General features: G+C 36.4%; 1 protein-coding gene across 6 annotated transcripts in view; it reads left to right on the top strand.

Moving 5' to 3' along the window:
- The window catches only part of GDAP2 (ganglioside induced differentiation associated protein 2), a 79,867-nt gene that overhangs the window by 38,703 nt on the left and 18,185 nt on the right, over positions 1 to 22,979 (top strand). For 3 of the 6 annotated variants that reach the window (XR_003525285.2, XR_003525280.2, XM_027625697.1), the window contains exons 9-13: positions 4,314 to 4,390; positions 5,139 to 5,215; positions 7,848 to 7,987; positions 8,629 to 8,683; positions 19,072 to 19,215. Coding sequence is in view for 3 of the 6 variants with exons in the window: in XM_027625697.1 (XP_027481498.1) it covers positions 4,314 to 4,390; positions 5,139 to 5,215; positions 7,848 to 7,987; positions 8,629 to 8,683; positions 19,072 to 19,215 (493 nt within the window). In the remaining 3 variants the exon portion in view is untranslated. The remainder of the gene's footprint in view (positions 1 to 4,313; positions 4,391 to 5,138; positions 5,216 to 7,847; positions 7,988 to 8,628; positions 8,684 to 19,071; positions 19,216 to 22,979) is intronic. The other 3 variants (XR_003525300.1, XM_027626001.1, XM_027625868.1) reach the window with 3 other exon arrangements.

Below are 22,979 nucleotides of genomic sequence, written 5' to 3'. Positions count from 1 at the left end.
ATCTCAGTCCTTAGGAACTGGAGCAGCACCACTGTCTCAGCAATGATACTAAACCTTTTTTGAATCATAAAGCCTTTAAGAATCTCATGTAAGCTATAAGCCTTCTCCCCTTGAACATGCTCATATGGATATTGCTTTTGCCAACCAGAATCTATTCTAGGATCTCACGTTGTTAATCACAGATCAAGGTTAAAAACATTTTAGAGTTCATGCTATTTCAGAGTTCACACCATGGACTACAGTCAATTTTAGATAGATTAAGGACTTAATTATTTTTTTAAATTAAAACTCACGGAAGAAGTTGTAAACTAGTATCTTTTATACCTTGGAGAAAGGAACAGGTTTCTTAAACAGGATATAAAAATCATTGACTATAAAAGAAAAAATAGCTTTGACTATATTAAAATTAAGAACTTTGGCAAGTGGGGCAATGAATCTTAAAGAAAGTGAAAAGGAAATTATAGAATGGGAGTATTCACAGTAAACATAACTGGCAAATGATTACTATCAAGAATATACAAAGAATTCCTACAAGTAAGAAAAGAACAAATAGCCCTATAGAAAACAAAGAATATGAACAGGCATCTCACAGAGGAGGGAAACATGTCCATTAAACATGAACAGGATCTCATCATCATTAGTGACCAGAGATACGAGATACCATTTCAGACCTGATTAGCAAAAGTTAAAACATCTGCTGATACCAAGTGTTGAGGAAATGGATTCACAGGATCTCATATTCATCGCTTGTAGAAGTATAAATGGGTACAACACTTTGGAAAGGTCTGGTCTTACCTCCTAAAACTGAATATACCTGTAACCTAGCACTTGAAGAAATCAGGCACACATATACCAGAAAACATGTTAAATAAGTTGATCATAGCACTATACACAGGAGCAAAACCCTGGGAACAGTCCAAGTGCCCACCAGTAAGAGAGTGGATGAAAAAAACTAGTTTTCATATGGTACAAATACATCATATAGTTGTCAAGGTGAAGAAACAACATTGCCACACAATGATATAGATGGATCTTAGCAGTCTAGTAAGTCAAACAAGTAAGACCCAAAAGATTACATACAGTATAATAAGCTTTTTCCAAAAAACATTTTAGGACTACATCAGATGAACCAAAAGGATATAAAAAGGAAAGCAAGAAGATGATGGATGGGCTATTCCAGAGACTGGTTATAGAGGCAGGGGCTGGAATTAAAGGGGAATGACTGCGTGATTAGAGATAGATTTTTGCGAGGGTGCTAGCTCTTGTTTGGGGCAGTAAGTTTCAGAATGCTTATTATTTCATTAAAAGTAACTAATTAGATAACCAGTTTTTTAAACATTTTGCAGATTTATTTATTTTAGAGAGAGGGAGGGAGTGTGCCCAAGAGCAGGGGAAGGGGCAGAGGGAGAGACAGAATCTTAAGCAGACTCCCTGCTGAGGGTGGAAAGGGATTCTGACTCAATCTCATGACCCTGAGATCATGACCTGAGTAGAAATCAGGAGTCGGATGCTTAAGTGACTAAGCCACCCAGGTGCCCCTAGATAACCAGTTTTTTAAAGAAAACCATGTGTGTACCCATGATGAGAGTGTTTTGAATCAAAGTTAATTCTGTTTTGTGCACCTGAATTCAGTTCGAAAAAAAATTTTTTCAGAGTTCATTGAACACATTGTTACTCAGCGTCAGGAGTAACCCTAGAGATTGCCTGGACATATAGAGACAAATAAGGTGTATTCCCTATCTTGTTGTCTAAGAGTAGAAACAAACACTGGCAGTAAGTGGGTGAAGCCTTGTGCAAATCTTTATGGTGCAAAGAAGGAGGAGCAGTTAGGGCGCCTCGGTGGCTCAGTGGTTAAGCGTCTGCCTTCGGCTCAGGTCATGATCCCAGGGTCCTGGGATCGAGTCCCACATCGGGCTCCTTGCTCCGCCGTAAGCCTGCTTCTCCCTCTCCCACTCCCCCTGCTTCTGTTCCCTCTCTGACTGTGTCTCTCTCTGTCAAATAAATAAATAAAATCTTAAAAAGAAAAAAGGAGGAGCAGTTCTCCATATCTGGACCTTGCCTCCACTCCACTCCCCCTCACTCTGCCCTCCCAACCCTACCCCTGCCAGTCCTCCTCTCAGCATATTGATAGAATATTTAGACCTCTGCTGCATTGCTTGTTTCATTCTGTTTTACCACGGAGTTAATTCTTTATGTATCTGATATGTTCAACTTTAAACTCTGAAGCCAGGGACCTTTTATTATTCTCAGATGCCCCCCAAAATATCTTGAATAATACTCATGTTTATTATTTCATTAAACAAAGATTTGAGTCCGTACTATGATGCAGGCACTTGCATGAACATAATACATCCTTGAAAAATGAGCTCGTGAATTCAAGAATGGAGTATAGAAATTAACAGACATTTACTGAATTCCTGTTACATGATTTGTGCTAGGACCTGTGATGCTTATAAGCCACTTAAGATGCATTCTGTTCAGTCTTGTTGTGAAGATGACTTAATCATAAGACAATTAGAAAACAGTACGATTGGGGATTTAGTGTGAATAACCAAGGAATTGACTCTGTGTAAAAATACGGAACACAACATATGGATAAGAACTACCATAAACATAGCTCTTCTCTTGACTTGCAAATTGTGTCTTATACCAAAGTTTAAAGCTGTTTCTCTTGACTTTTCAGTTTACATAGGTGGGCAAGTTTCCTTTTTTTTTTTTTTTTTTAATTAAGAGAAGGGGGGAAGGGTAGAGGGCAAGGGGGAGAGAGAGAATCCTAAGCACGCTCCATGCCCAGCGCAGAGCCTGACTTGGGGCTTGATCTCAAGACCCTGAGATCATGATCTGAGCTGAAATCAAGAGCTGGACTCTTAACAGACTGAGCCACCCAGGCGCCCCAAGATTCCAAATTTAAAAAGGAAAACTGTGGAACTATGTGATACCAAGTGTTTTTTTCACAGGCAGTAACAATTTCTGTGATACTAGCAGGCTTTATCACATGTTGATCACAATCCAAATGTAATAGGCTTCCTATTAAATATCCTTAGCTTCGTGATTGTACTTTATAGCTAAAAACTGTTCTACATAAATACCACTTGGCAGATGAGGAAACAGGTCCATAGAGGTGAAACAGCTTTATTTACTAAGATTGCACAGAAAGTGATAGGATTAGAAACCAAGTCTCCCTCTCTCCTGGTTTAGTTTTCCTTATGTTATGGTATGTTGCCTTATGTGACCTAGATGCTTCAAAGTTGCTTTTCATGCATTTCAGTGCCTTGAAAGCTTTTTTTGCAAATAAGTGGCCCTTTGAATTCTAAGAAAGTGGTATGAAATAGTAGAAAATACTGACCTTTTCAGAAATCTGGAGATCTGAGTACAGCTTCAAATTCAGCTCCACCAATAATTGGCTGGTAACTAAGATTAGCTCAACCTTTTGCAGGTCATTTACCCTCTGAGATCTTTAACGTCTCTTCCAGTTTTTTTTTTATTTTTTTTAAGATTTTATTTATTTATTTGACAGAGAGAGACACAGCAAGAAAGGGAACACAAGCAGAGGGAGTGGGAAAGGGAGAAGCAGGCTTCCCGCCAAGTAGGGAGCCCGATGTGGGACTCAATCCCAGAACCCTAGGATCATGACCTGAGCCGAAGGCAGATTCTTAACGACTGAACCACCCAGATGTCCTCTCTTCCAGTTTTAATGCCTTCTGAGCTAAAGTCAAGCTGTAGTCCCTAGGATCCGCTATATGCGTTATCAGTGCAACTGGCTTGATGAACCATTCATTAAATAAGCCTGGACTTCCCGCATAAAATTACCTATTTCCTTTGTGATCCACGTAACATGTTTAACACTTAACCTGTTTTTCTTATAAAAAGTAAACTCCTTGAGGGCACTGACCATGTCTGTTCACTGTAGGATTCTCAATACCAAGTCATTGTTGGATGAGTGAACATCTCTTCTAGATAACTGCTTTTGCTTTAGGATTTCTCTGTTTGCATGTTTTTTAGTAAAGGAAGATAATATTGAAAACTGTTAATTGGAGTACTTGGTATCTTTGCCATTTTTATGAGTAGTCTTCACTTGATCATAAAGGATTTTTTTTTAATTATTTAGTATGAACACCTTCCTCTCTCAGTAACTCATTCATGTTTATTTTATCAATAACACATTAGTGGAGATTCTGCATAATATAATGATCTCCTTAATCCTTGCACATTACAATAAAATCTCATTCTATAGGGAAAGATAGAAACAGATTCCATTTGTAAATTTAGTTTACAAGGAGTTATTATAATAATTATGTCCTTTATTTCTCTAGTTATAATCGCTGGTTATGTCAAGCAAGATCTGAGGATCTATCTGATATTGCTTCTCTAAAAGCCTTGTACCAAACAGGTGAGCTTAAGGACATAGTAACTTTTACTAATTAAGGACCCTCCCTAGCATGCTGTTAGAAATTTCATTTTTCTCTGATTTTGTTCATTTTATCTATGAAAAAAATTTTTTGTACTAATGGGGATAGTTTTTGCTCATCATCACGATCGTAAAAAAATAACATCTCAACCTACAAATTTTCATCTTGTAGTTCTACATTGGCCAACTTTATTTCTTCTTAATGTCCTTTTTCTTACCTTTTTCAACATTTTTTTCTGCTTTTAAAAATGTCACCCACTTGCTATACAAAATTCAAACCTTACATAAATATATGATGGAGATGGTGAAAGTTCTCAGATTTCCATTCTTTTCTGCATTAAATTTCTTTTTCAGACAGTACTTGTTAATTTTCAGAGTTGAGTTCCAAGTAGTTTTTCCTGGATCACTAATGTTATTAAAAGTTGTAGTGAACTTAAACAGAAAGCTATTTATAAAAAGGTTTATGCCCTGCAGCCTTAACTTTGGCTGTCCCTGATTTAAAACCTGTAAGAAGCCTTATCTTAAAAGTAAGGGCAGTCATCAGAACCTCATGAAGCTAAAGAAAAAAAAAGTATTGTTTTCCACATAGTGAAAGACATCTGAAGATGAAATTTAAAAAACATGGGTTCTTGATATGCAGTCTTTTATATTTGTGTAGAATATTTTTATAATGTCAGAGTCCAATCTTGGAATAAAGTCTCTGGGCGCTGATCACATTTCCTCTTCTCAGGTGTTGATAACTGTGGTCGCACTGTGATGGTGGTAGTTGGAAGAAACATTCCTGTCACATTAATAGACATGGACAAGGTAAGCCGTTTAAAGACTGTTTTACACATAATGTTGATTTTTCTGATTAGTAGGATATGAATTTGGAATCAGAACTTAGAATAGGAAATGGGGCAGAATTGTGTGTATCTGGGCAGAAGAATGGCCCTGGCTCTGCATGTTGGCACATACTATTTCAATAAGCTAGGGGTTTGGTTTTGTTCTGTAGGAGAAACAAAAATACTAGAATGCCATAATGTGACCAAAAACGCAGCTGCTCTGTTTCGGATATGATGCAACTGGCAAGTTTTGGGTTGGAATCACTCTCGGTTATAATTGTACTAACAATCAAATACTGCTTTTCTTGAAAAAAGAAAAATTAACTCTTGAATATCTATCTGAAGAGAAGAAGTCAGAGATGTAGTTAAGATGTCATAATGTCATGATCCCTTCATTTGGAGACAAAGGACAGAAATAGCTGATTCATAAAAGAAAAAATGGTATTACTGACAAAAAAAAATAAAATGATTCTGCTTTTAAAAATGATTAGTAATCTCCCCTCAAAAAAGTGAATCAGAATGACATACTTTCTGTTGCCTTCAAAACTAGCCAGAACTTTTAAATAATAATCATTGTCTTCAAAGATGAATTAAAATGATAAAAGTGGTCACATCCATTGACCCAGGAATTCTGTTCCTGAGAATTTGTACTAAGGAAATAATCTGGAGTATGGAAGTAGCTATCGACCCTGAAACTGCCCAAGTTGGAATACTTGGGCAAGGGACCATTGAATCTAAAAGATAAATATGTAAGTTGTCCTAGAACATCAGTTTTATTAGAAACTGACTGCAAGAGAGGAGAATCACTTTAATACATCATTCTTGACCACAGTAACAAATTATGTGCTTAAAAATGTAAAAATTTGCACCCATTTTTTAAGATAAAGCACAGTTATACAAAAGCAGATAATTGCTTCTGGCTAAGCCCTTAGTTTCCTGGTCACTGGTGTTTAGGTAAAAAAAAATTGTGGAAGCATTAGACGTGGCATGTTACCACAGGCTCATTTGTACAAGCACAGAATTGGAACTTAAATTCCTAACAGATAATTATGGTGTATCCACAAATGGAATGTTTTGTGACTCTTAAAAATTATGGTTTTAAAGGCAAATACGATAGAGAAATATTTATAATATCAGTAGGAGAAAAAGTGATACATTAAGTTGCCTATACCCTGACCTTATTTTAAGCATAAAGGTAAAAACTCAAAATGTAAAAATTTAAAATGGATTTCGTGGTTTTAGGGAGAATTTGTTTTCTACATTTTTCTGTCATGTGGCTATACTTCCTTATGATGAAAAAAATTGAAGTTAAAGATGGAGAATTTAAAGCTGAAAATGAGTATCTTAATTGTCCTGGAGAGGGAGTGGAGGGTAGATATAAAGAGGACCAGAAGCATTCTGGTAAAACCAGAAATAATAATAAAAATAAACACACACACAGGAAAAACTCAACTGATGCAAATGGTATCGTTGGTAAGTTTCTACTTGTAGTCATTTGTTTTGTGTTATTAACAATCAATATGACATTCTCATCAATAATGTGATTGATACAAATAAAAACATAAATCTCTGCATTTGATTTTGGTGTGCACTTGGTGTTCTGGATATCCATGATGTATCATTTCATATAATACAACGAGATATATTGTGAGGTTCAAACCAACACACTGGAAAGATACTGTGTTTTAGTGCCCTCCTCTGTCAGCTCTGGTAGCAGTTGGATGCTAATCCATCTTAGTCCACTCATGTTAATGCCAAGGACTCTCCTGAGGAGAACTGGGAAATCACCTGTTTGATAATAGTCTTTCAGTTGTTAACTCTTAGCTTCCTCTATGTCATTGTTTATAGTACACCACTGGGTCATCCTGGCCCTGCCCATATTGTATCTCTGCTTTGTGTTTAATGTTTCTCTTAAATTTCATCTTTCCTGTAATGGAATATTTCTCTAATATTTCTCAAATGTGATCTGGGTCACATTAAATTTGAGTCTTTCAGAGCCTTAGAAATGCTGCCCAGTCCATTGCCATCCACTGACTAAACTTGTTCTCATTTTTCTCATTCAGGTCAACATTAAAGATGCCAAGAAAATTAGTCCTCAAAGTGAGCCATGGGTGGGAGGCATCACTCGTGATGTCCTTGTATAGTAATTCTTGGTTACGTGAGAGCCCTAAGTCTGTAACCCAGTAGAGACTGCAAAGATTTTCATTGAGTTCAAGCAAAAACCTCAAGAAAGTTCAGAAGTCTGCAAATTGTACTTCTAATGATATTGATATCATTATCCTAGAGAGGGAAAACCTGGAAGCTGACTGAAGAACTCTTTTGAGTATATGAAGAGTTTTTTGAGAGGACAGAGACTGATTGTTTTCCCCCACCACTTAGAATAAGGCAAAAAGGGATCCTACTGTAGCATTTCTGAGAATTACTATACACTGGCATGGTTCACTTTCCTGAAGCTCTTTTAAAGAAAATTGATACTACTCATTAGTCTGAGATGTCCATCTGCAGTGCCAAGGGCATCGATTAGACTAATCTTCTGGGTTTTGCCTTGCTCTTGTCTTCTATGAAATAGACCACTGTGCAAGATAATCTTACTTTTACTTCTCTTTTTTTTCTAGGCTCTCTTATATTTTATCCATGTAATGGATCACATTGCTGTGAAGGAATATGTATTAGTATATTTTCACACACTGACCAGCGAATACAATCACCTGGACTCTGACTTCCTGAAGAAACTCTATGATGTTGTTGATGTCAAGTTAGTTATTTTTGCAAATTAGGGAGAGGGGAGAGAGCTTTCTTTCCTAAAATTAATCAGTAAACAAACATTGCTGCATATTCTACAAAAACATATTTCATATAACAGAATTTTATCATATATAGATAAGTTATTTTAATATGAGGAGGCCCTCCTTAACTCCAGCGTATTTTGCATCTAAGTAAATTCATATGTAAACTTTTTCCTGCTTTTAAACATCTTGAAAAGGGTTGGGATCATTACCAATCTTTGTATATAAAATAAAAATACCACCTTCTATTAATAAGATGTGTTACTCTTATTCAAAATACATTTATAAATATTATTTCATTTGACCCAGTGACCCATGAGTGTGTTAATTCATAACTTGGTCCCAGAGATTCTAGTGCAATATAAAAAAAATGGTACACAGTTTGTTAAATATGAATTTACTCTGTTCTACCTGTAGGTGGCTCTGTCACAGCCAAGAGAAATAATCTCTTCTATAAAACAAATACTTTTTTGACATTTCACCTAAAATTCAATAAGTGAACTAGAGCAATTTTTTATTTTTTTTCCTTTGTGAATATATTTCTGTACTCTAGCAAAGAGTTAATTGTCCATAGCATGACATACTGACCCTTGTTTTTATTTCGAATCAGATACAAGAGGAATTTGAAGGCTGTTTATTTTGTTCATCCAACATTTCGTTCAAAGGTACAGTGTGTTTCTTTTTAGCTAAATCTTGAATTTAAGTGCACTGCATGCCAGCATATTAAGCTATATTTCAAGATCTTGATTCTTACTGTCAGCACTGTGCCTGCTGATTTCTTTATTTACTGTTCCTTTTAAGTGATAATGAGTTGTGGTTCTAATGTTTTGGTCCCATGTAAACTCCATTGTCTTTGTAAGCAACTCTTACAAGCCTCTCTGTCCTTGCCTCTTCATGCTCTGTGTTTGTTTGGGCTTTGCTCATGCTCTTAATACAGAATATACTTCCTCTGCTCGTGGGTAACTTCTGTTTGTCCTTCAGATCTCTGCTTAACAATTATTTTCCATAGAAAACCTTCTCCAACCAATTCTGCAACCAGTAGGTACTTTTGCATTGTACCCCCTTAAGACTTTAGTCTCTATCATTATGATGTTTTTAATTCTAATTACTTGTATAATTTTCTACCTTAAGCTAGCCTGCAAGATTTGTGAGAGCTAGAATATAGCTATCTTGCTCTTTTAATATCCCTAATATCTAATCCTGCATTTTGACTTCATCAAAACATGCATTCCTTTGGTCCTTTTGCTTTTTCTGAAAATACCATCTTTTTTTTTTTTTTGGTCTTAATTTCCTTCCCTATACAGCCTAAAACCCACGTTCTATCACTTCAGTCACTGCTATTAATGCCTAAAATAACCTGTGATCTCTTACTCTCTCATCACACTTGCCTATCAAAACCTGATCATAAGATAATTTCATCACTCTGCTTTCTTCACTCCTGTATCTGGGTTGCTGGGCACGGATGGAGAAGCCTTAGATCCATGTGATTTTGGGCTTCTAAGCAGACTCATGGAGCTTTCACTGCTAAGGGGCCCCTGGTATTTCACTGGACAGTGTCCCAGTGAGTCTCTCTGTTCTCCTCAAGCCTTGTCCTACTAGCAGCTCCTCATTCCAACAGTGGGCCCGGCCTTGTTCTTAACCAAGAACATTGAAAACATCAGTAAAAAGCTGCCTGTCTTCTCCCTCCAACCCCACACTTACCTGCCATCAGTTCCTATCATTGCCTCCTTTTATGTCATAAAAAATGTGTTTCTTCTTAATGAAGAGCAGCCCCGCTACCTGTGGTCCAGATCCCATTGTAATAATAGCTAATGTTTTCTAAGCACTTAACTGTATTCCAGCTTTTCCCATGCGTTATCTTATTTAAGCCTTATATCTATGAAGGAGATAGTAGTATTATGCCCATTTTGCAGGTGAAGAAATTGATGCTTTGAAAGAGTAAATAACTTTTCCAAGGTTAGCAGCTAATAAGTAGCAGAGTCTGGATTTGAATCTAAACATTTTAATTATAGAGCCTCCACTCATAACTATACAATGTATTTCCATTTCCTCAGGACTTTCTCTTCAGCAATTTTTCTTTCTCCTCTCCCCTTTTTCTGGATCTAACTCATCAACTTTGAAACATGCTAAAGCCTCCATTTATCTCTCTTCCCTTTAACAACCAAAATTTTTTAGTGTGATCTACATTCTATGTTCATTGTCTCCATTTTTTATACACCTTAAATTACTCCCATCTGGTTCAGATCCCACTCTGACAGCTAAAGCTACTCACAGCAAAACCACTGGTCATCTTTATCCTGTTTTCCCTGCAGCCTTAATCAGAGATGGTCCCTTCTCCTTGAAACACTTTGTCTTGGCTTCCTTGAAACTTACCTTGCTGAATTCTCTCCCACTTCTAACTGCTCCCTCTCAGTCCCCTGTGCTGTGCCCTCTCTCTGCTCATCCTTTGAAAGTTAATGTTCCCAAGCCCTCATCCTTTTCTTTCATTCTGTGCCTTCTTTCATTCCTGTGTCTTCAACAACCCTCGAAATTATATGCAATTCCCAAATACATGTCAGGGGAGGCAGTGAAGCCTAATGTTTAAAGCATGGGCCCAAGACTCAGGGAATGAATTACTAATCCCAGCTCTACCAGCTACCAGTTTATCTTCTTAGGCAAGTTATAGAACCTCTCTGTGTGTTAATTTCACCTTCTATAAAATGGGCATAATAATAGTGCCCAGCTTCTAAGGTTATTGGAAGGATGAAATTAGTAGTTAATTTGTGTAAAATGCTTAAAACATTACCTGACCTATAATAAAAACTCAGTAAATGTTACCACTGTCTTCATGATCATCATCATTCCTCTGCTTAAACATGCATGTTGAGCTGTTGATTAGATACTTCACTTAGAGGTCTTATAGGCCCCTGAAGTTCAACGTTTTACAATCAGAACTACTCCCCATGCGCTCCTCCCTAACTCACTCCTAAACTTCTGTTTATATTTCCTATCTTAGTAAATGGGACCACTGCCTGTTAGGTGCCTAAGCCAGGAACCGGGGAAACATCATATTACGTCAGTTCTGTGTGCTTGCTATTGTCCCAATCTATGCCTGTGCCATTAGTCCCACCGCCTCTAGTTCATGCCACCACCATCTTTTATCTGAAAGGACACAGCTACCTTCTAGTCAGTGTCCATACTCTCCTGCCTCCAGTGTATGTAGCACTGTTCCTTCGGGCCTGCCTAATGACATTTTCTTATAACGTTAATATAAGAAGCCTAAAATATTTACTACAGGGTCTTTTGCAAAAGTTGGCCAACTTTGGGTCTAGGCAAACAACAACAACAAAACCTGATTATATCAGTGGGGTTTGGAGGAAAAAAGGACTTATTTCAGCATAAAACCCAGGATTTAGTTATTTATTGGATGAGTAGGGTTGAAAGAAAGGACTATGTCATCCATGACTCCCAGGTGTCATCAGATAAAGGAGATCCTGGACTGGGATATAAATTTGAGAGTCTCCATCAAGTAAATAGAGCTTTAACTCCTTAAATATGTTAATGAATTCAGTCACAAAGAGGATAGCTAAAGACAGAGCCCTGGGATCAAGGGAGGAAATCAAGGAGAAGTAATTAAAAATCAGCAGGAGAGCCAAGATTGACTAATGCTCTGGGAGCAGTGGACAGGAAAAGCATCAACGACTGCAGAAGCCGTCATTATTTTAAAGCACTGTGGAGAAATTAACTAAGATAAGTAGTGAAAAGTCCTCATTACACTTCATAATTAATAGATGCGTGAAGACTTCATTGAGAGAATGGTTTTCACTTTGGGATTTCTCATTGTTTATAAAATTGTTGAATTTCTCATCTAAATACTGTCTTTAAAATTTGCATGAAATATTTTAGGTATTTCTTTTAAAAATTGCAAATTTACTTTTGGTCCCTCAGTGTTAGAATACCTTAGTAAGTGCTAATTAAATGCTTATGAGAACACTGTTTGGCCAGGCTTTAAAAAAAAAAAAAAAAAAAATACAGCGTTGGAACAGTCCATTAAATGAAGGACTTTTCCTGCTCTGTCCAGTTAAGTTCTGATTACATGGTCTTATCAGATAATGTCTGTTATCAACTTTTCCACTATTTTGTTATGCTCAGTGGGTGGCTAATTTTTTCTTTCTGTAGCACTTAAAGATACTGCTTGACTATTTCCCCGCATCTCATCATCCATTTATATTTTGTTCATCCAGTAGCTACTGAAATTTTTTCTTTAATGGAGATAAACAGAAGGATGAGCTTGGTTTTTAGCATGTCTTTGCAAGAATGTCTGCTCTCCACACTTCTATTCGGTATTGTACCAGAGGTTCTAACCAGTGTAATATGGCAAGAAAAAAATAAAATGCCTCTAGATTTAGAGGGGAGTAAATAATACTGTCTTTATTCACAGATGACATGAGCATCTATGTAGAAAACTCTATGGTATCCTCGGCAAAACTAGTAGAATTAAGGAGTAAGTTTTATAAAGGTTTCGGAGTTTAAGATCAATATTTAAAAATCAGTTGTGTATATTACCAACAAACAATCCAATTGAAATTTAAAAAGTAATATTATTTACACTAGCATCAAAATATATTAAATATTTAAGGATAACTATGACAAAAGATGTGAAAGACCTGTGCCCTATACAAGTTATATACACTGCAAAACATTCATGAGAGAAATTAAAGGAGACCTAAGTAAAGGAAGACATACACTGTATTTGTGGACTAGAAGACTTAATGTTGTGAAATTATTAGTGCTTGCTAAATATGTTGATTCAACACCAACCAAAAATTCAGCAAGCTTTTTTTGTAGGAAATGACCAATAAAAATGCAAAGAATTTAAATAGCCAAAATATTAAAAAAAAAAAAAAACAAAGTTGGAGGACTGACACTTCCTGCTTTTAAAAGCTTATTCTAAAGCTGCAGTACTCAAGACAATGTGAGGTATTGGCATAAAGACAGACATATAGATCAGTGGAACAGAATAGAGAATCCAGAAATACACTCGTGTATATAGATAACTGGTGTTTGAGAAGAGTACAAAGTCAGATCAGTGGAAAAAGGAGAGTCTGTTCAATAAATGATACTGGAACAATTAGATATCCATATGCAAAAAAATAAATAAATAAATTGTGATCTGTGTCTTGCATCACATACAGAAATTAGCTGGAAATGGATCAAAGACCTAAACTGTAAAATGTTAAACTATTAAACTTCTAAAAAGAAAATATAATAGAGAAAGCTTTGTGACCTTGAGTAAAGCAAAGATTTCTTAGATACAACACCAAAGCACAATCCATAAAAGAAATTGGACTTCATCAAAATTAAAAACTTCTGCCTTTTTAAAGATAGTTAAGAGAGTAAAAAGACAAGCCACAGCCTGAGAGAAAATCTTTGTAAATAGAGCATTTATCTGATAAAGGATTTCTCTTTCGAATAAATAAATCTCAAAAATCACTAATAAGGATACAACTCAGTTTAGAAATGGGCAGAAGATTTGTGCAAACATTTCCCCAAAGAAAATATATAAATGTCAGAAAAGCACATGAAAAGATGTTTAACCCAGTTAGTCATTAGGAAATTTAGTAAATTAAATCAAAATGAGATAACATTGTACTCCTGTTAGAATGGCTAAAAGACTGCCCATACCAAATGTTGGTGAGAATGTGAAAGAACTGGTATTCCCCTTCAGTGCTTATTGAATATAAGATGTTACAGAAACTTTGGCAGTTTCTTTAAAGAATTTAAAGCAGTTTATTTAAAGAATTAAATGTATGCCTACCATGTGATCCAGCCATTCCACTCCTAGTATTTACCTGAGACACATGAAAACATATCCATACAAAGACTTGTACACAAATGCTCATAGCCCCTTTATTTGTTATAGCCAAAAACTGGAAATAACCTGCATGCCCATCACTGGGAGAATTGATAACCAAACTGTGATATATCCATACAATAGAATACTACTCAGTAATAAAACAGAATGAACTATTGATACATGCAGCAACACAAATGAATCTCAAAATAATTATGCTGAGTAAAAGAAGCCAGACAAGTATAACAGCTGTATGATTACGTTCATATAAAATTCTAGGGCATACAAACTAATGTGTAATTACAGAAAGTAGAGCAGTGATTACCTGTGGACAGGGAGATGGGGTGGGAGGGAGGAATTACAAAGGACCCTGAGAACCTTTGGGAGTGATGGCTATGTTCTTTTTCTTGATTATGATGGTTTCATGGTGTATGCATATATCAAAACTTAACAAATTCTGTACTTCAGTTGTGCACAGCTTATTGTGTATGTTATATCTCACTTAAAAGATACATCTTTTTTTAAAAAACTGCAGTGAGAGGCCACTACACTGCCACCAGAATAGCCAAAATTTAAAAGACTGGCAGTGCCAAATATTGCCAATGATGTGAAGCAACTGGAATTCTCCTACATCATAAGTGGGAATTGGAAATTGTGCAACTACTTTGAAAAGAGTTGTGAAAATCTCTTATAAACTAAGTATATACCTCATCAGTGACACATCAGTGCCACTGCTAAGTATTTACCCAAATGAAATGAAAATATATGTGCCAAAAAAGACTTGTATAAGAATGTTCGTAGCAGCTTTAGTCATAGCAGCCAAAAACTGGACACAGCCCAGATGCCCATCAATAGAATTATGAATAATTAAGCTCTAGCATGTTCTCATAATAGAGTGTTTCTTGGCAATGAAAGAGAACACACTACTGATAATACAAAACCACACACAAGAATCTTAAAAACATTAAGCTGAGTGAAAGAACCCTTATATAAAAATTATGCTGTATGATTCCATTCATATGAAATTCTAGAGCAGACAAAACTAATCCATGGTAGAAAAAAATCAAAATGTCATCTGCCTCTGTGGAGAGGACCATAAGGGAACTTTCTGGGGTGACGAAAATGTTTTGTATCTGAGTAGGAGTTTAATATATATAGTATGTATTTGCCTAAAGAGCAAAGGACACTTAAAATCTGTGCGCTTCATCAAATGTAAATTTTATCGCAAAGAAACTGAACAAACTTTGAACTCTAGTTAGAGATATGAATGCTGTATTTGGGGACAGCTTACTGATGTCTGCAGTTTACTTGGAAATGCAGCAAAAAAGTAAGATGGATCAGCAGATGGATAGAGGGATGGGTAGATGTGTGCTAAAGAAAACATAAGGAAAACGTGAATGATTGAGTGGTGGCTATACTGGTGTTCACTGTAAAAAATTCTTTTAACATATTTGAACATTTTCGTAATTTACTTCTGTTACGAATTCAGATTTATCAGAATAATGTTCCTTTGTACCAGACTTATAAAACTGTGTAGCCACTGTTTGCTAAGATATGATTTTAATCCCTCCTCCTCCACAGTAGAGAGTCTATAAATAAGCTATCCACCCTGCGACATTGATGGAAGCACATTACCAGAAGTTTCAGTGTTAGAGCCACTAGCCTTGGCTATCACACATTGGAATTGCTTCAGATAGGAGTCAGTGGCAGGCTGGGCAGAGGCTGAAGACCAGATGTATAAAGTAAAAAGCGTCCTTTTACCTCTCCATAACATTTTGGGATGGGGAAAATGAGGGAGCATTGAGAGAATAAAACCATGTGTAATGAAATTCACCGTTATTTTATACTAAGTCAAAAACTCTAAGTGGGTGTTTGTAATTATAAAATAATGAGATAAAATCAAAGGATAATAAAACAATCGAATCACACTGTTCTGATTTCAGTACTCCTCATCTCTCTTCCAGGGCACTCCACCCAAAGTGGTAATAAATTGACTGCTCATGTAAATCACTACTTCTTTGAAGTTTACTAATACAAAGCAAACTAACAAGTTAAACCCACTCTTGATTCTGGCTCCAGTAGATTATTTTCATGCACATATGTGTGAACAGTCTTTTCCTAGTTTATATTGTTTTGTGATCCTATGCTCTTGGCTTTGCGTTTGTGAGTAATTGGGTGGAAGAATTTGCAGCATTCACAAAATATCACAGCAGTCCGTTTTCAAAGTTTAAATTTTCATCAGCTCATTAAAATAGATACTAAGTAATGCAAGTTTACGTAAATGTACATTTGTGTCTTACAAATAATTGAAAATTAAAAGCTAAGCTATATAAAAGTAAAATTTTAAAAAGCAAAGACAGTGCTCTTCTTGAGTGTCCCTGAACAGAAAACTTATAACTGGGTTTCTCCTTCTGTCTACTTTGAGTAATTTTCTCTTGCCAATACCTGGAAGATGTGAAGGAGGTAATAGCAGAAAATGGGACCGAGAAATGTGTTTCTCTTTCGCAGATTGCATGCCTGAGATCACTGCCTAGTCTCCCCAACCCAGCCTTCTCTTTGAGTTTACCACCACCACCCCACCATGTTGTTTGGTGTGGCATATGCAGGAATCCTTGCCTAGAACTGTAAAACTAGGAGGGACCTTAAGATCATGTAAGTCTAACTTGCTCATTTTAGAGAGGAAGAAACTCAGGTGCAGATTGAAGTACAAAGTATTTTTATTGTAGAATGAAGAAATAGTAAACCATTCCTAAACAGTAGTAAAATAATACACCCAGAAACTCTCACTCCTCCACTTGTTAATTCTTCCAACACATTAAAATTCCTTACTTTTTTTGTTGGGCATTAATTACACACTAAATAGTTATTGAATAAGACATTCCCCACATTGGGGAGTTTATAGTCTATTTAGAGAATCAGATAATACAGTACAGAATGCTAATTATGCAATAACATGAGTAAACAAAGTGTTGGAACATTTAGAAGCTCCTTTCCAGTTTTGGGTAGAGGGTGGTCAAAGAAGGCCTCTTAACTGGGGTGAATTTTGATCTGAGCTCTGAAGAACAATTGCCAGGCATAGAAAAGCAGCATGTAAAAAGCTTTTGAGGCAAGAGAACAAAGGCACAAGAGTTTTCTGCTTAAGCACTTATAGTTCTGTATTTTTCTCCCTTTTTCCACGTAGTAGGGGCTCCTTGCATATATAGGTATTCACATGTTTCTGTGAGCCATTCATTGCATTTAGTACATTTTGCCTTAGGTAGTTGTTATGCTTATGCTTATAATCTGGCTCCTCTACTAGAATCCAAGCCCCCTTTAGAGGAATGGCACTATCATTGTTACCCTGTATCACCTGCAACTCAGTGCTTAGTACACAGGTGACCGGTAGATGTTTAGCTCCTTGCACACATGTTTAATCTCTTAACATGGCCTTCCAGTGCTTCTCTGTTCAGACGCTACAATCTTCCTATTTCCTTAAGTTCTTTCTGGAATCTGCAGAATCTCTGTGACCTCTCCATAGCTCTTACTGGTTTATTAGCTGCCTCTGTGGCTGGTTGTAGAGCCCTAATCTGGAAGTGTCACTAATCTAGTTTGCAGTTTATATTAATTAGGTATATAATGTGTGTGCTTTAAAGAAACTGATGTCAAAAACTGATTCGGGGTATGTAAGTAAGTGACTGTCTAATTTGATTTAAACTAACCTGCCTGATTCTAGCAAGGTCAGGTTCCTCCCCTCCCGTCCATCACCCCGCTCCAAATAAACTTGGTAAGATGGGAGGGGAGAGGATGCAGAGGGTAATATTAATATTTTAGGCCTTATGCCAGTCATTGGTAGTATAGCCAAAATAGAATAGTGACTCAGGCTATAAAAATCATCGTAGATACCTTTATTTACTCATTCTTTATCAAATACCTTGAGAGTGACGGTTCTGTCTGTATCTTATAAAACTTTAGACTATTATTCTGTGATTGTCTGCCAAGTCCTAGGGAAATTACAGAAATGGACATAAGAAACTGAAATACTAGGAAGGAGTAAGTGCTCCAAATGCAATGGAAATTCCAGGTATTATGAACTCAATAGAAGAGATAATCTGGAGCTGTAAGGGACAAATAATGCTGGAAATGAGTCTCTACCAAGTGCAGATTTGGACAGGATCCTGATAAGTTAGTGCAGTGTTGTCTCTGTTCTTTTCGTGCCTTTTCTCATAAAGAGGTACGAAGGAAGTACGTCATATTAGGGCATGGAATATGTGAAAGGTTTGGAACAGCCCCTGAAAAATGTGATAAGATTGGCATCAGTGGCAGATGCCCAGAGTGTCATGTATGTATAACATACCCAGTTATACATTTGTAATGCGCTATTCCGGTGCCCGTGTCCATATGCACATGTTTCCTTCTGTAAATAAAATGGGGATAGCAATAATATTGTATCTACCTCATAGAACCGTTGTGTAAGCCATTGGTAAACATAACTGATTAGATTGGCAGTTTAGATAGATGAACAATAATTTGTGAGTTCTATCTGTTGCCTAGTTTATGTCAGTGTTGTTTGCTATTAAGATTTTTTTTTCTTTTTTTTGGAGCCAATAAATTTTGCAGAATAGTTTTTATGGAGGGATTGCATGTTGTAAAGTGCAATGAGCAAAGGTGGCTCCACAGCCACAGATTTGCTTTGATTGATTAAGAAAGAGACCACATGCCAAATGTCAGCTGAAAAATAAATGTATCAAATATTGGCAAACTTTTAGTCTCATTTGAAAAAATGAAAAGAGTTTGTGAATTCGGAGATGTTAATCATTTTCAGAGTAGCAATGAAACAATTATTCTACCAAATAATGCAGGGGATTTTGCCCACAACCCACATTAAGAAGCATCTATTACATGACAATGTACTACACATGTAGGAGCATACAGACACCTAAACAGAAACACAAGCTTCATGAAGCACTTTGCCTACCCTTACTAGCTTCCCCAGTAATTGTTACTCTAGTGTGGTTCCTTTTTATTGTTGTTTTTACTGCTCTTCATAGTCCATTAAACTGATTGCAGAGTTCACTGATGAACTACAACCCACACTTTGAAAAACATTACTTATTATAAGCTTTTTCTGATATCGGTTTCAATTTTGAAATATAGTTTCTACCTAGTATAAATTTTCAAAATCATGTTTATATTTCTAACTTTGGCCACTGGCTGAAATTGTTTTTCTCTTCTATTAATCAGGTATCAACATGGTTTTTTACCACCTTTTCTGTCTCAGGACTGAAGGACAAAATCCACCATGTGGACAGCCTCCACCAGCTATTCTCTGCCATATCACCAGAACAGATTGACTTTCCTCCTTTTGTCCTTGAATATGATGCCAGGGTAAGAAGTACCAGGAGTTCTCCCTCACCTGGTGCAGTCTCTTAGCTGTTCTATAGGACACTGCTGATGAGCACAACATCCTTTGATTAGAAGATGATAGGAATGCCATTAGCAGGTTTTAGTAAACTTGATAGTATTATTTAGCATTCTTTTCCTACAGTAACTAGGAAAACGCTTTGTCCTAAGAGAGGACTTTTTTCCCCAGTAAACTTTTCAATGGGAGATTTTCCTGCTGTTGGTTTGAAGCCAGTCCTTGCTTATATTGTCCCATTTTTTACCGCCTCTGCCTAATTTTCTTAAGATTAATTAACTTTATCTACATAAGTAGTCAGAAGAATCTGTTGGTGTGTGACATTTTCAGCATTGATTCAAAATGGTGGGCTATCTTAGTAGCCTTTACCCTACTAAAGGTTTCATTTTGCTAAAAGTTTATATAATGTTTTTAAGAGTATCAACCAGTATATAGATGCATTTATGAATATATTACTTAAAACACTGATAAAGAGCTACTCTTGAATTTCATTAAAGCTCCATCCCCCATGTTTATGCATGCTACCACTTTAGTAGTTAAAAAAAAAAAGTAACAGGCATGGCCAAAAGATCATCAGTTTCCTTATTTAACTGTTGCTAATTACGTATCTTTATGCATGAATCAGGGAATATATTTGAAGGTTATATTCAGTTTGAAATGAATTGTTTTTCCTAATTATTGTACAACATGTATACACTAAAATAAATATTCTGCAAGACATTTTTCTCTCTACCATTTCTTTAACTTCAGCAATAATTTCTGTCTTCCTTTATGTGAAGAGCAAAGTATTTAATGTGTTCTAATGGCTAATAAAATTTCACGCTTGGCTTTAGAACAGAGAGGATTTGTAATTGAAGCAGCTGGATCATAGATACAAAGATTATTGAATATATTGGGGGGTGGGGAAGAACATCAGTTTGTGTTTATTGTAGATTGCTGGAGTAGAAAATGACCTTACTGTTACTCTTTTGAAGTATACATCTCTCTTCTTAATAATTAAAAAAAATGGATAGCAGGAAATGAAAGACACTAAAAGATATTTTGTGATCAAAAATTTGGAATGACAATTCAAAGCTAGTGTCTGGATTTATAATTTATTTTCTAGGGTATAATATACAAGTTGGGTTGCATTGGTTAGAAAACCCAAATGGCTGGTTTTTAAGCCAGCACATTTTCTATGTACTTAAGGGCCTATAAAGCCAACTTTCATTAAGTATCAACACCACACTCAAACTTTGTTTTGTTTGTTTGCTTGTTTAATTTTTTCTTATATTTTTCTTATATTTTGTATGTCAAGTGATGTGATTAACCAAAGTTTATTTATTTATTTATTTATTTATTTTTTTGATTAACCAAAGTTTAATAAAATAACCTATAATCTCGAGGCACCTGGGTGGCTCAGTCAGTTAAGCCTCTGCCTTGGGCTTAGTTTGTGATCTCAGGGTCCTGGGATCCAGCCCTGTGTTGACCTCTCTGCTCAGGGAAGAGCCTGCTTCTCCCTCTCCCTTTGCCCCTCCCTTTGCCTCTCCCCGCCTTGTGCGTGCACGTGCACTCTCTCAAATAAAGTAAAATCTCTAAAAAACAAACCAAACCTATACATCTAACTCTTGGGTGATTGCATCATCTCTCTGTGCCCGTACTAGAGCTTTCTAAAATTGAGATATTAGGCAGTCTGTATTTAAAGGCCAAAGAGAGAAATAAAAACCGGGAAGAAACAAAAGAAGGTGTCAGGAGATGATGTGGAAAGGGCCGGCAGAGGGCAGGTCACTAGATACTTAGAGCCTTACATGTTACTTGCAGCACTTTGGCTTTGTGGTCAGTGGGGAATATTCCGCAAGGGAGACCTACCATTATATTGCTGTTTAGAATGATGGCAAAAGAAACAGCGCAGAAAGTGACTAGGGAAGTTAACAGTCTAGGCAGGTAGGCAAGTAAGAGGCTATCAGAAAGTCGGAGGAGAAATGAGACCAGAGCTAGGGCAGCAGTAGTGATAATGGCAATGACTTGAAGATCATAGATTGAGAAGTAGACATTTTAGGAAAAAAAATCCACAGCATTTGATGACTGAGTAAACCATTAGAGGAGATGAAAGAGGAAGGATGTCTAAGGTGACTACCAAAGTTTCTGCTGTAGGGGACTTGGTGGGTGGTATTGCTGCCACCCCAGAGAGGCAGTTTGGAGGAAGAGCCTTGGGGGTGAGGGTGTTGAGGGCGTGGGAGAGGAGACAGGTGGTATGTTCAGTTTGTGACACACTAGGATTGAGGTGGAGATCCCGTTGGTGGTTGGATATTATCTTGTAAGGAAATATTTGCCTTTGCTAGGAAAATGAAAAGTATAATCAGAGAAAAGGAAATGAGTATGGAATTGGTTAATTTATTGTCCTGTTCAGTTGTGCCTTGCACATAGTAGGTATGACAGGGCATGATGTGTCATTGTTGGCTGGTTTCAGTGGGCTATTTTCTGGGTCTTGTGTGACTTAGAACAGTGACATAAGTTTTATGGGAATGAAAAGAACCTTTGAAGGTAATTAGAAGATAATTTTTATCTCTCTATATCAAAATGTTATGGAGACCATTTCAGAAAGGCTGCTAGTGAGCATTCTTACAGATATAAAATATAGTCAAAGAAGAGAGTATACAAATTTACCTGGCAACAGTTCTTCAAAGTTCTGAGATTGTTTCCAGAAATAGAGAAAATAGATTGCTTGGCAGTCTTTTGCACAGTGTGAGACTAATATAAAAAGCTTTATTTCATAGCATTAAGAATTAGATTTGCCCTTCATACTTTATCACAATTTAATGTAGATCAGAAAACCTAAAAAAATATGGTAGTAGAATGGAATGGAGAAATCTTAAAGATGGATATTGAACCATTTTTTTTCAAGTGAACTTCAAAATAGAGTTAACTCTTCAGGCATGTTTCTTAAGCATAGTTTCCATGCATATTGAGGATATAGGAGTGGTTAGTATAACAGATCTTGATAGGAAATTCTAAAATATAAAAAAAAAAAGGTTTTCATTAATTTTTTTCAAGTATCCTGAAATGCAGCCAATCCTAGGATTTGTTTCTACCTAATTTTTTAAAATCTTCTTAATGCCTGGTCAGATTTATAATCAGAAAGTAAATTTTCCTAGATCTTCTCTTATTTTCCTGGCGATAGTCCCAGGATCAGTTCTTTTCAGAGCATCTGCTCTGAAAAATGTCAGAGCTTTTAGGGGTGCCTGGGGGGCTCAATCAGTTAAACGTAGAACTCTATTTCAGCTCAAGTCATAATTACAGGGTCTTTAGATCGGCCCCAAGTTGGGCTCCACACTGGTTGTGGAGCCTGCTTAAGATTCTCTCTCTCCCTCCCTACCTACCCCCACCCCACCCCACTCACGCTCTTGCTCACCCTTTCCCCCCAAAAAAGTTTTTGATACCCTTAGTTACTCAGATAACATTTAACCACCTACTGTGTTCAAAACCAGTTAGATTTAATGATCCGTCATAAGCAATAGTGTAAATATACCGTAAAGCAATGCTATTTTCATCTCTGTCTCATTCTCCATTTCTGTTATCTACATTAATGCTAAGCATTTCTGTTTATGGTTTACTGAAAAACAAGTTATTTGTCAAATACTTTCCTTAAAAATGAGAAATGAATCCTAAGTCCCATAAATGTAATCAAAGATCCATCGACCATAAAGTTAGCTGTCTTCATTTTTATTAAGATAAAGTTAGCCAAAATGAAGTC

The sequence above is a fragment of the Zalophus californianus genome, chromosome 4, assembly GCF_009762305.2.
Source record: "Zalophus californianus isolate mZalCal1 chromosome 4, mZalCal1.pri.v2, whole genome shotgun sequence".
Classification (NCBI taxonomy): Eukaryota; Metazoa; Chordata; class Mammalia; order Carnivora; family Otariidae; genus Zalophus; species Zalophus californianus.
This window is presented reverse-complemented; position numbering and strand designations above follow the sequence as displayed.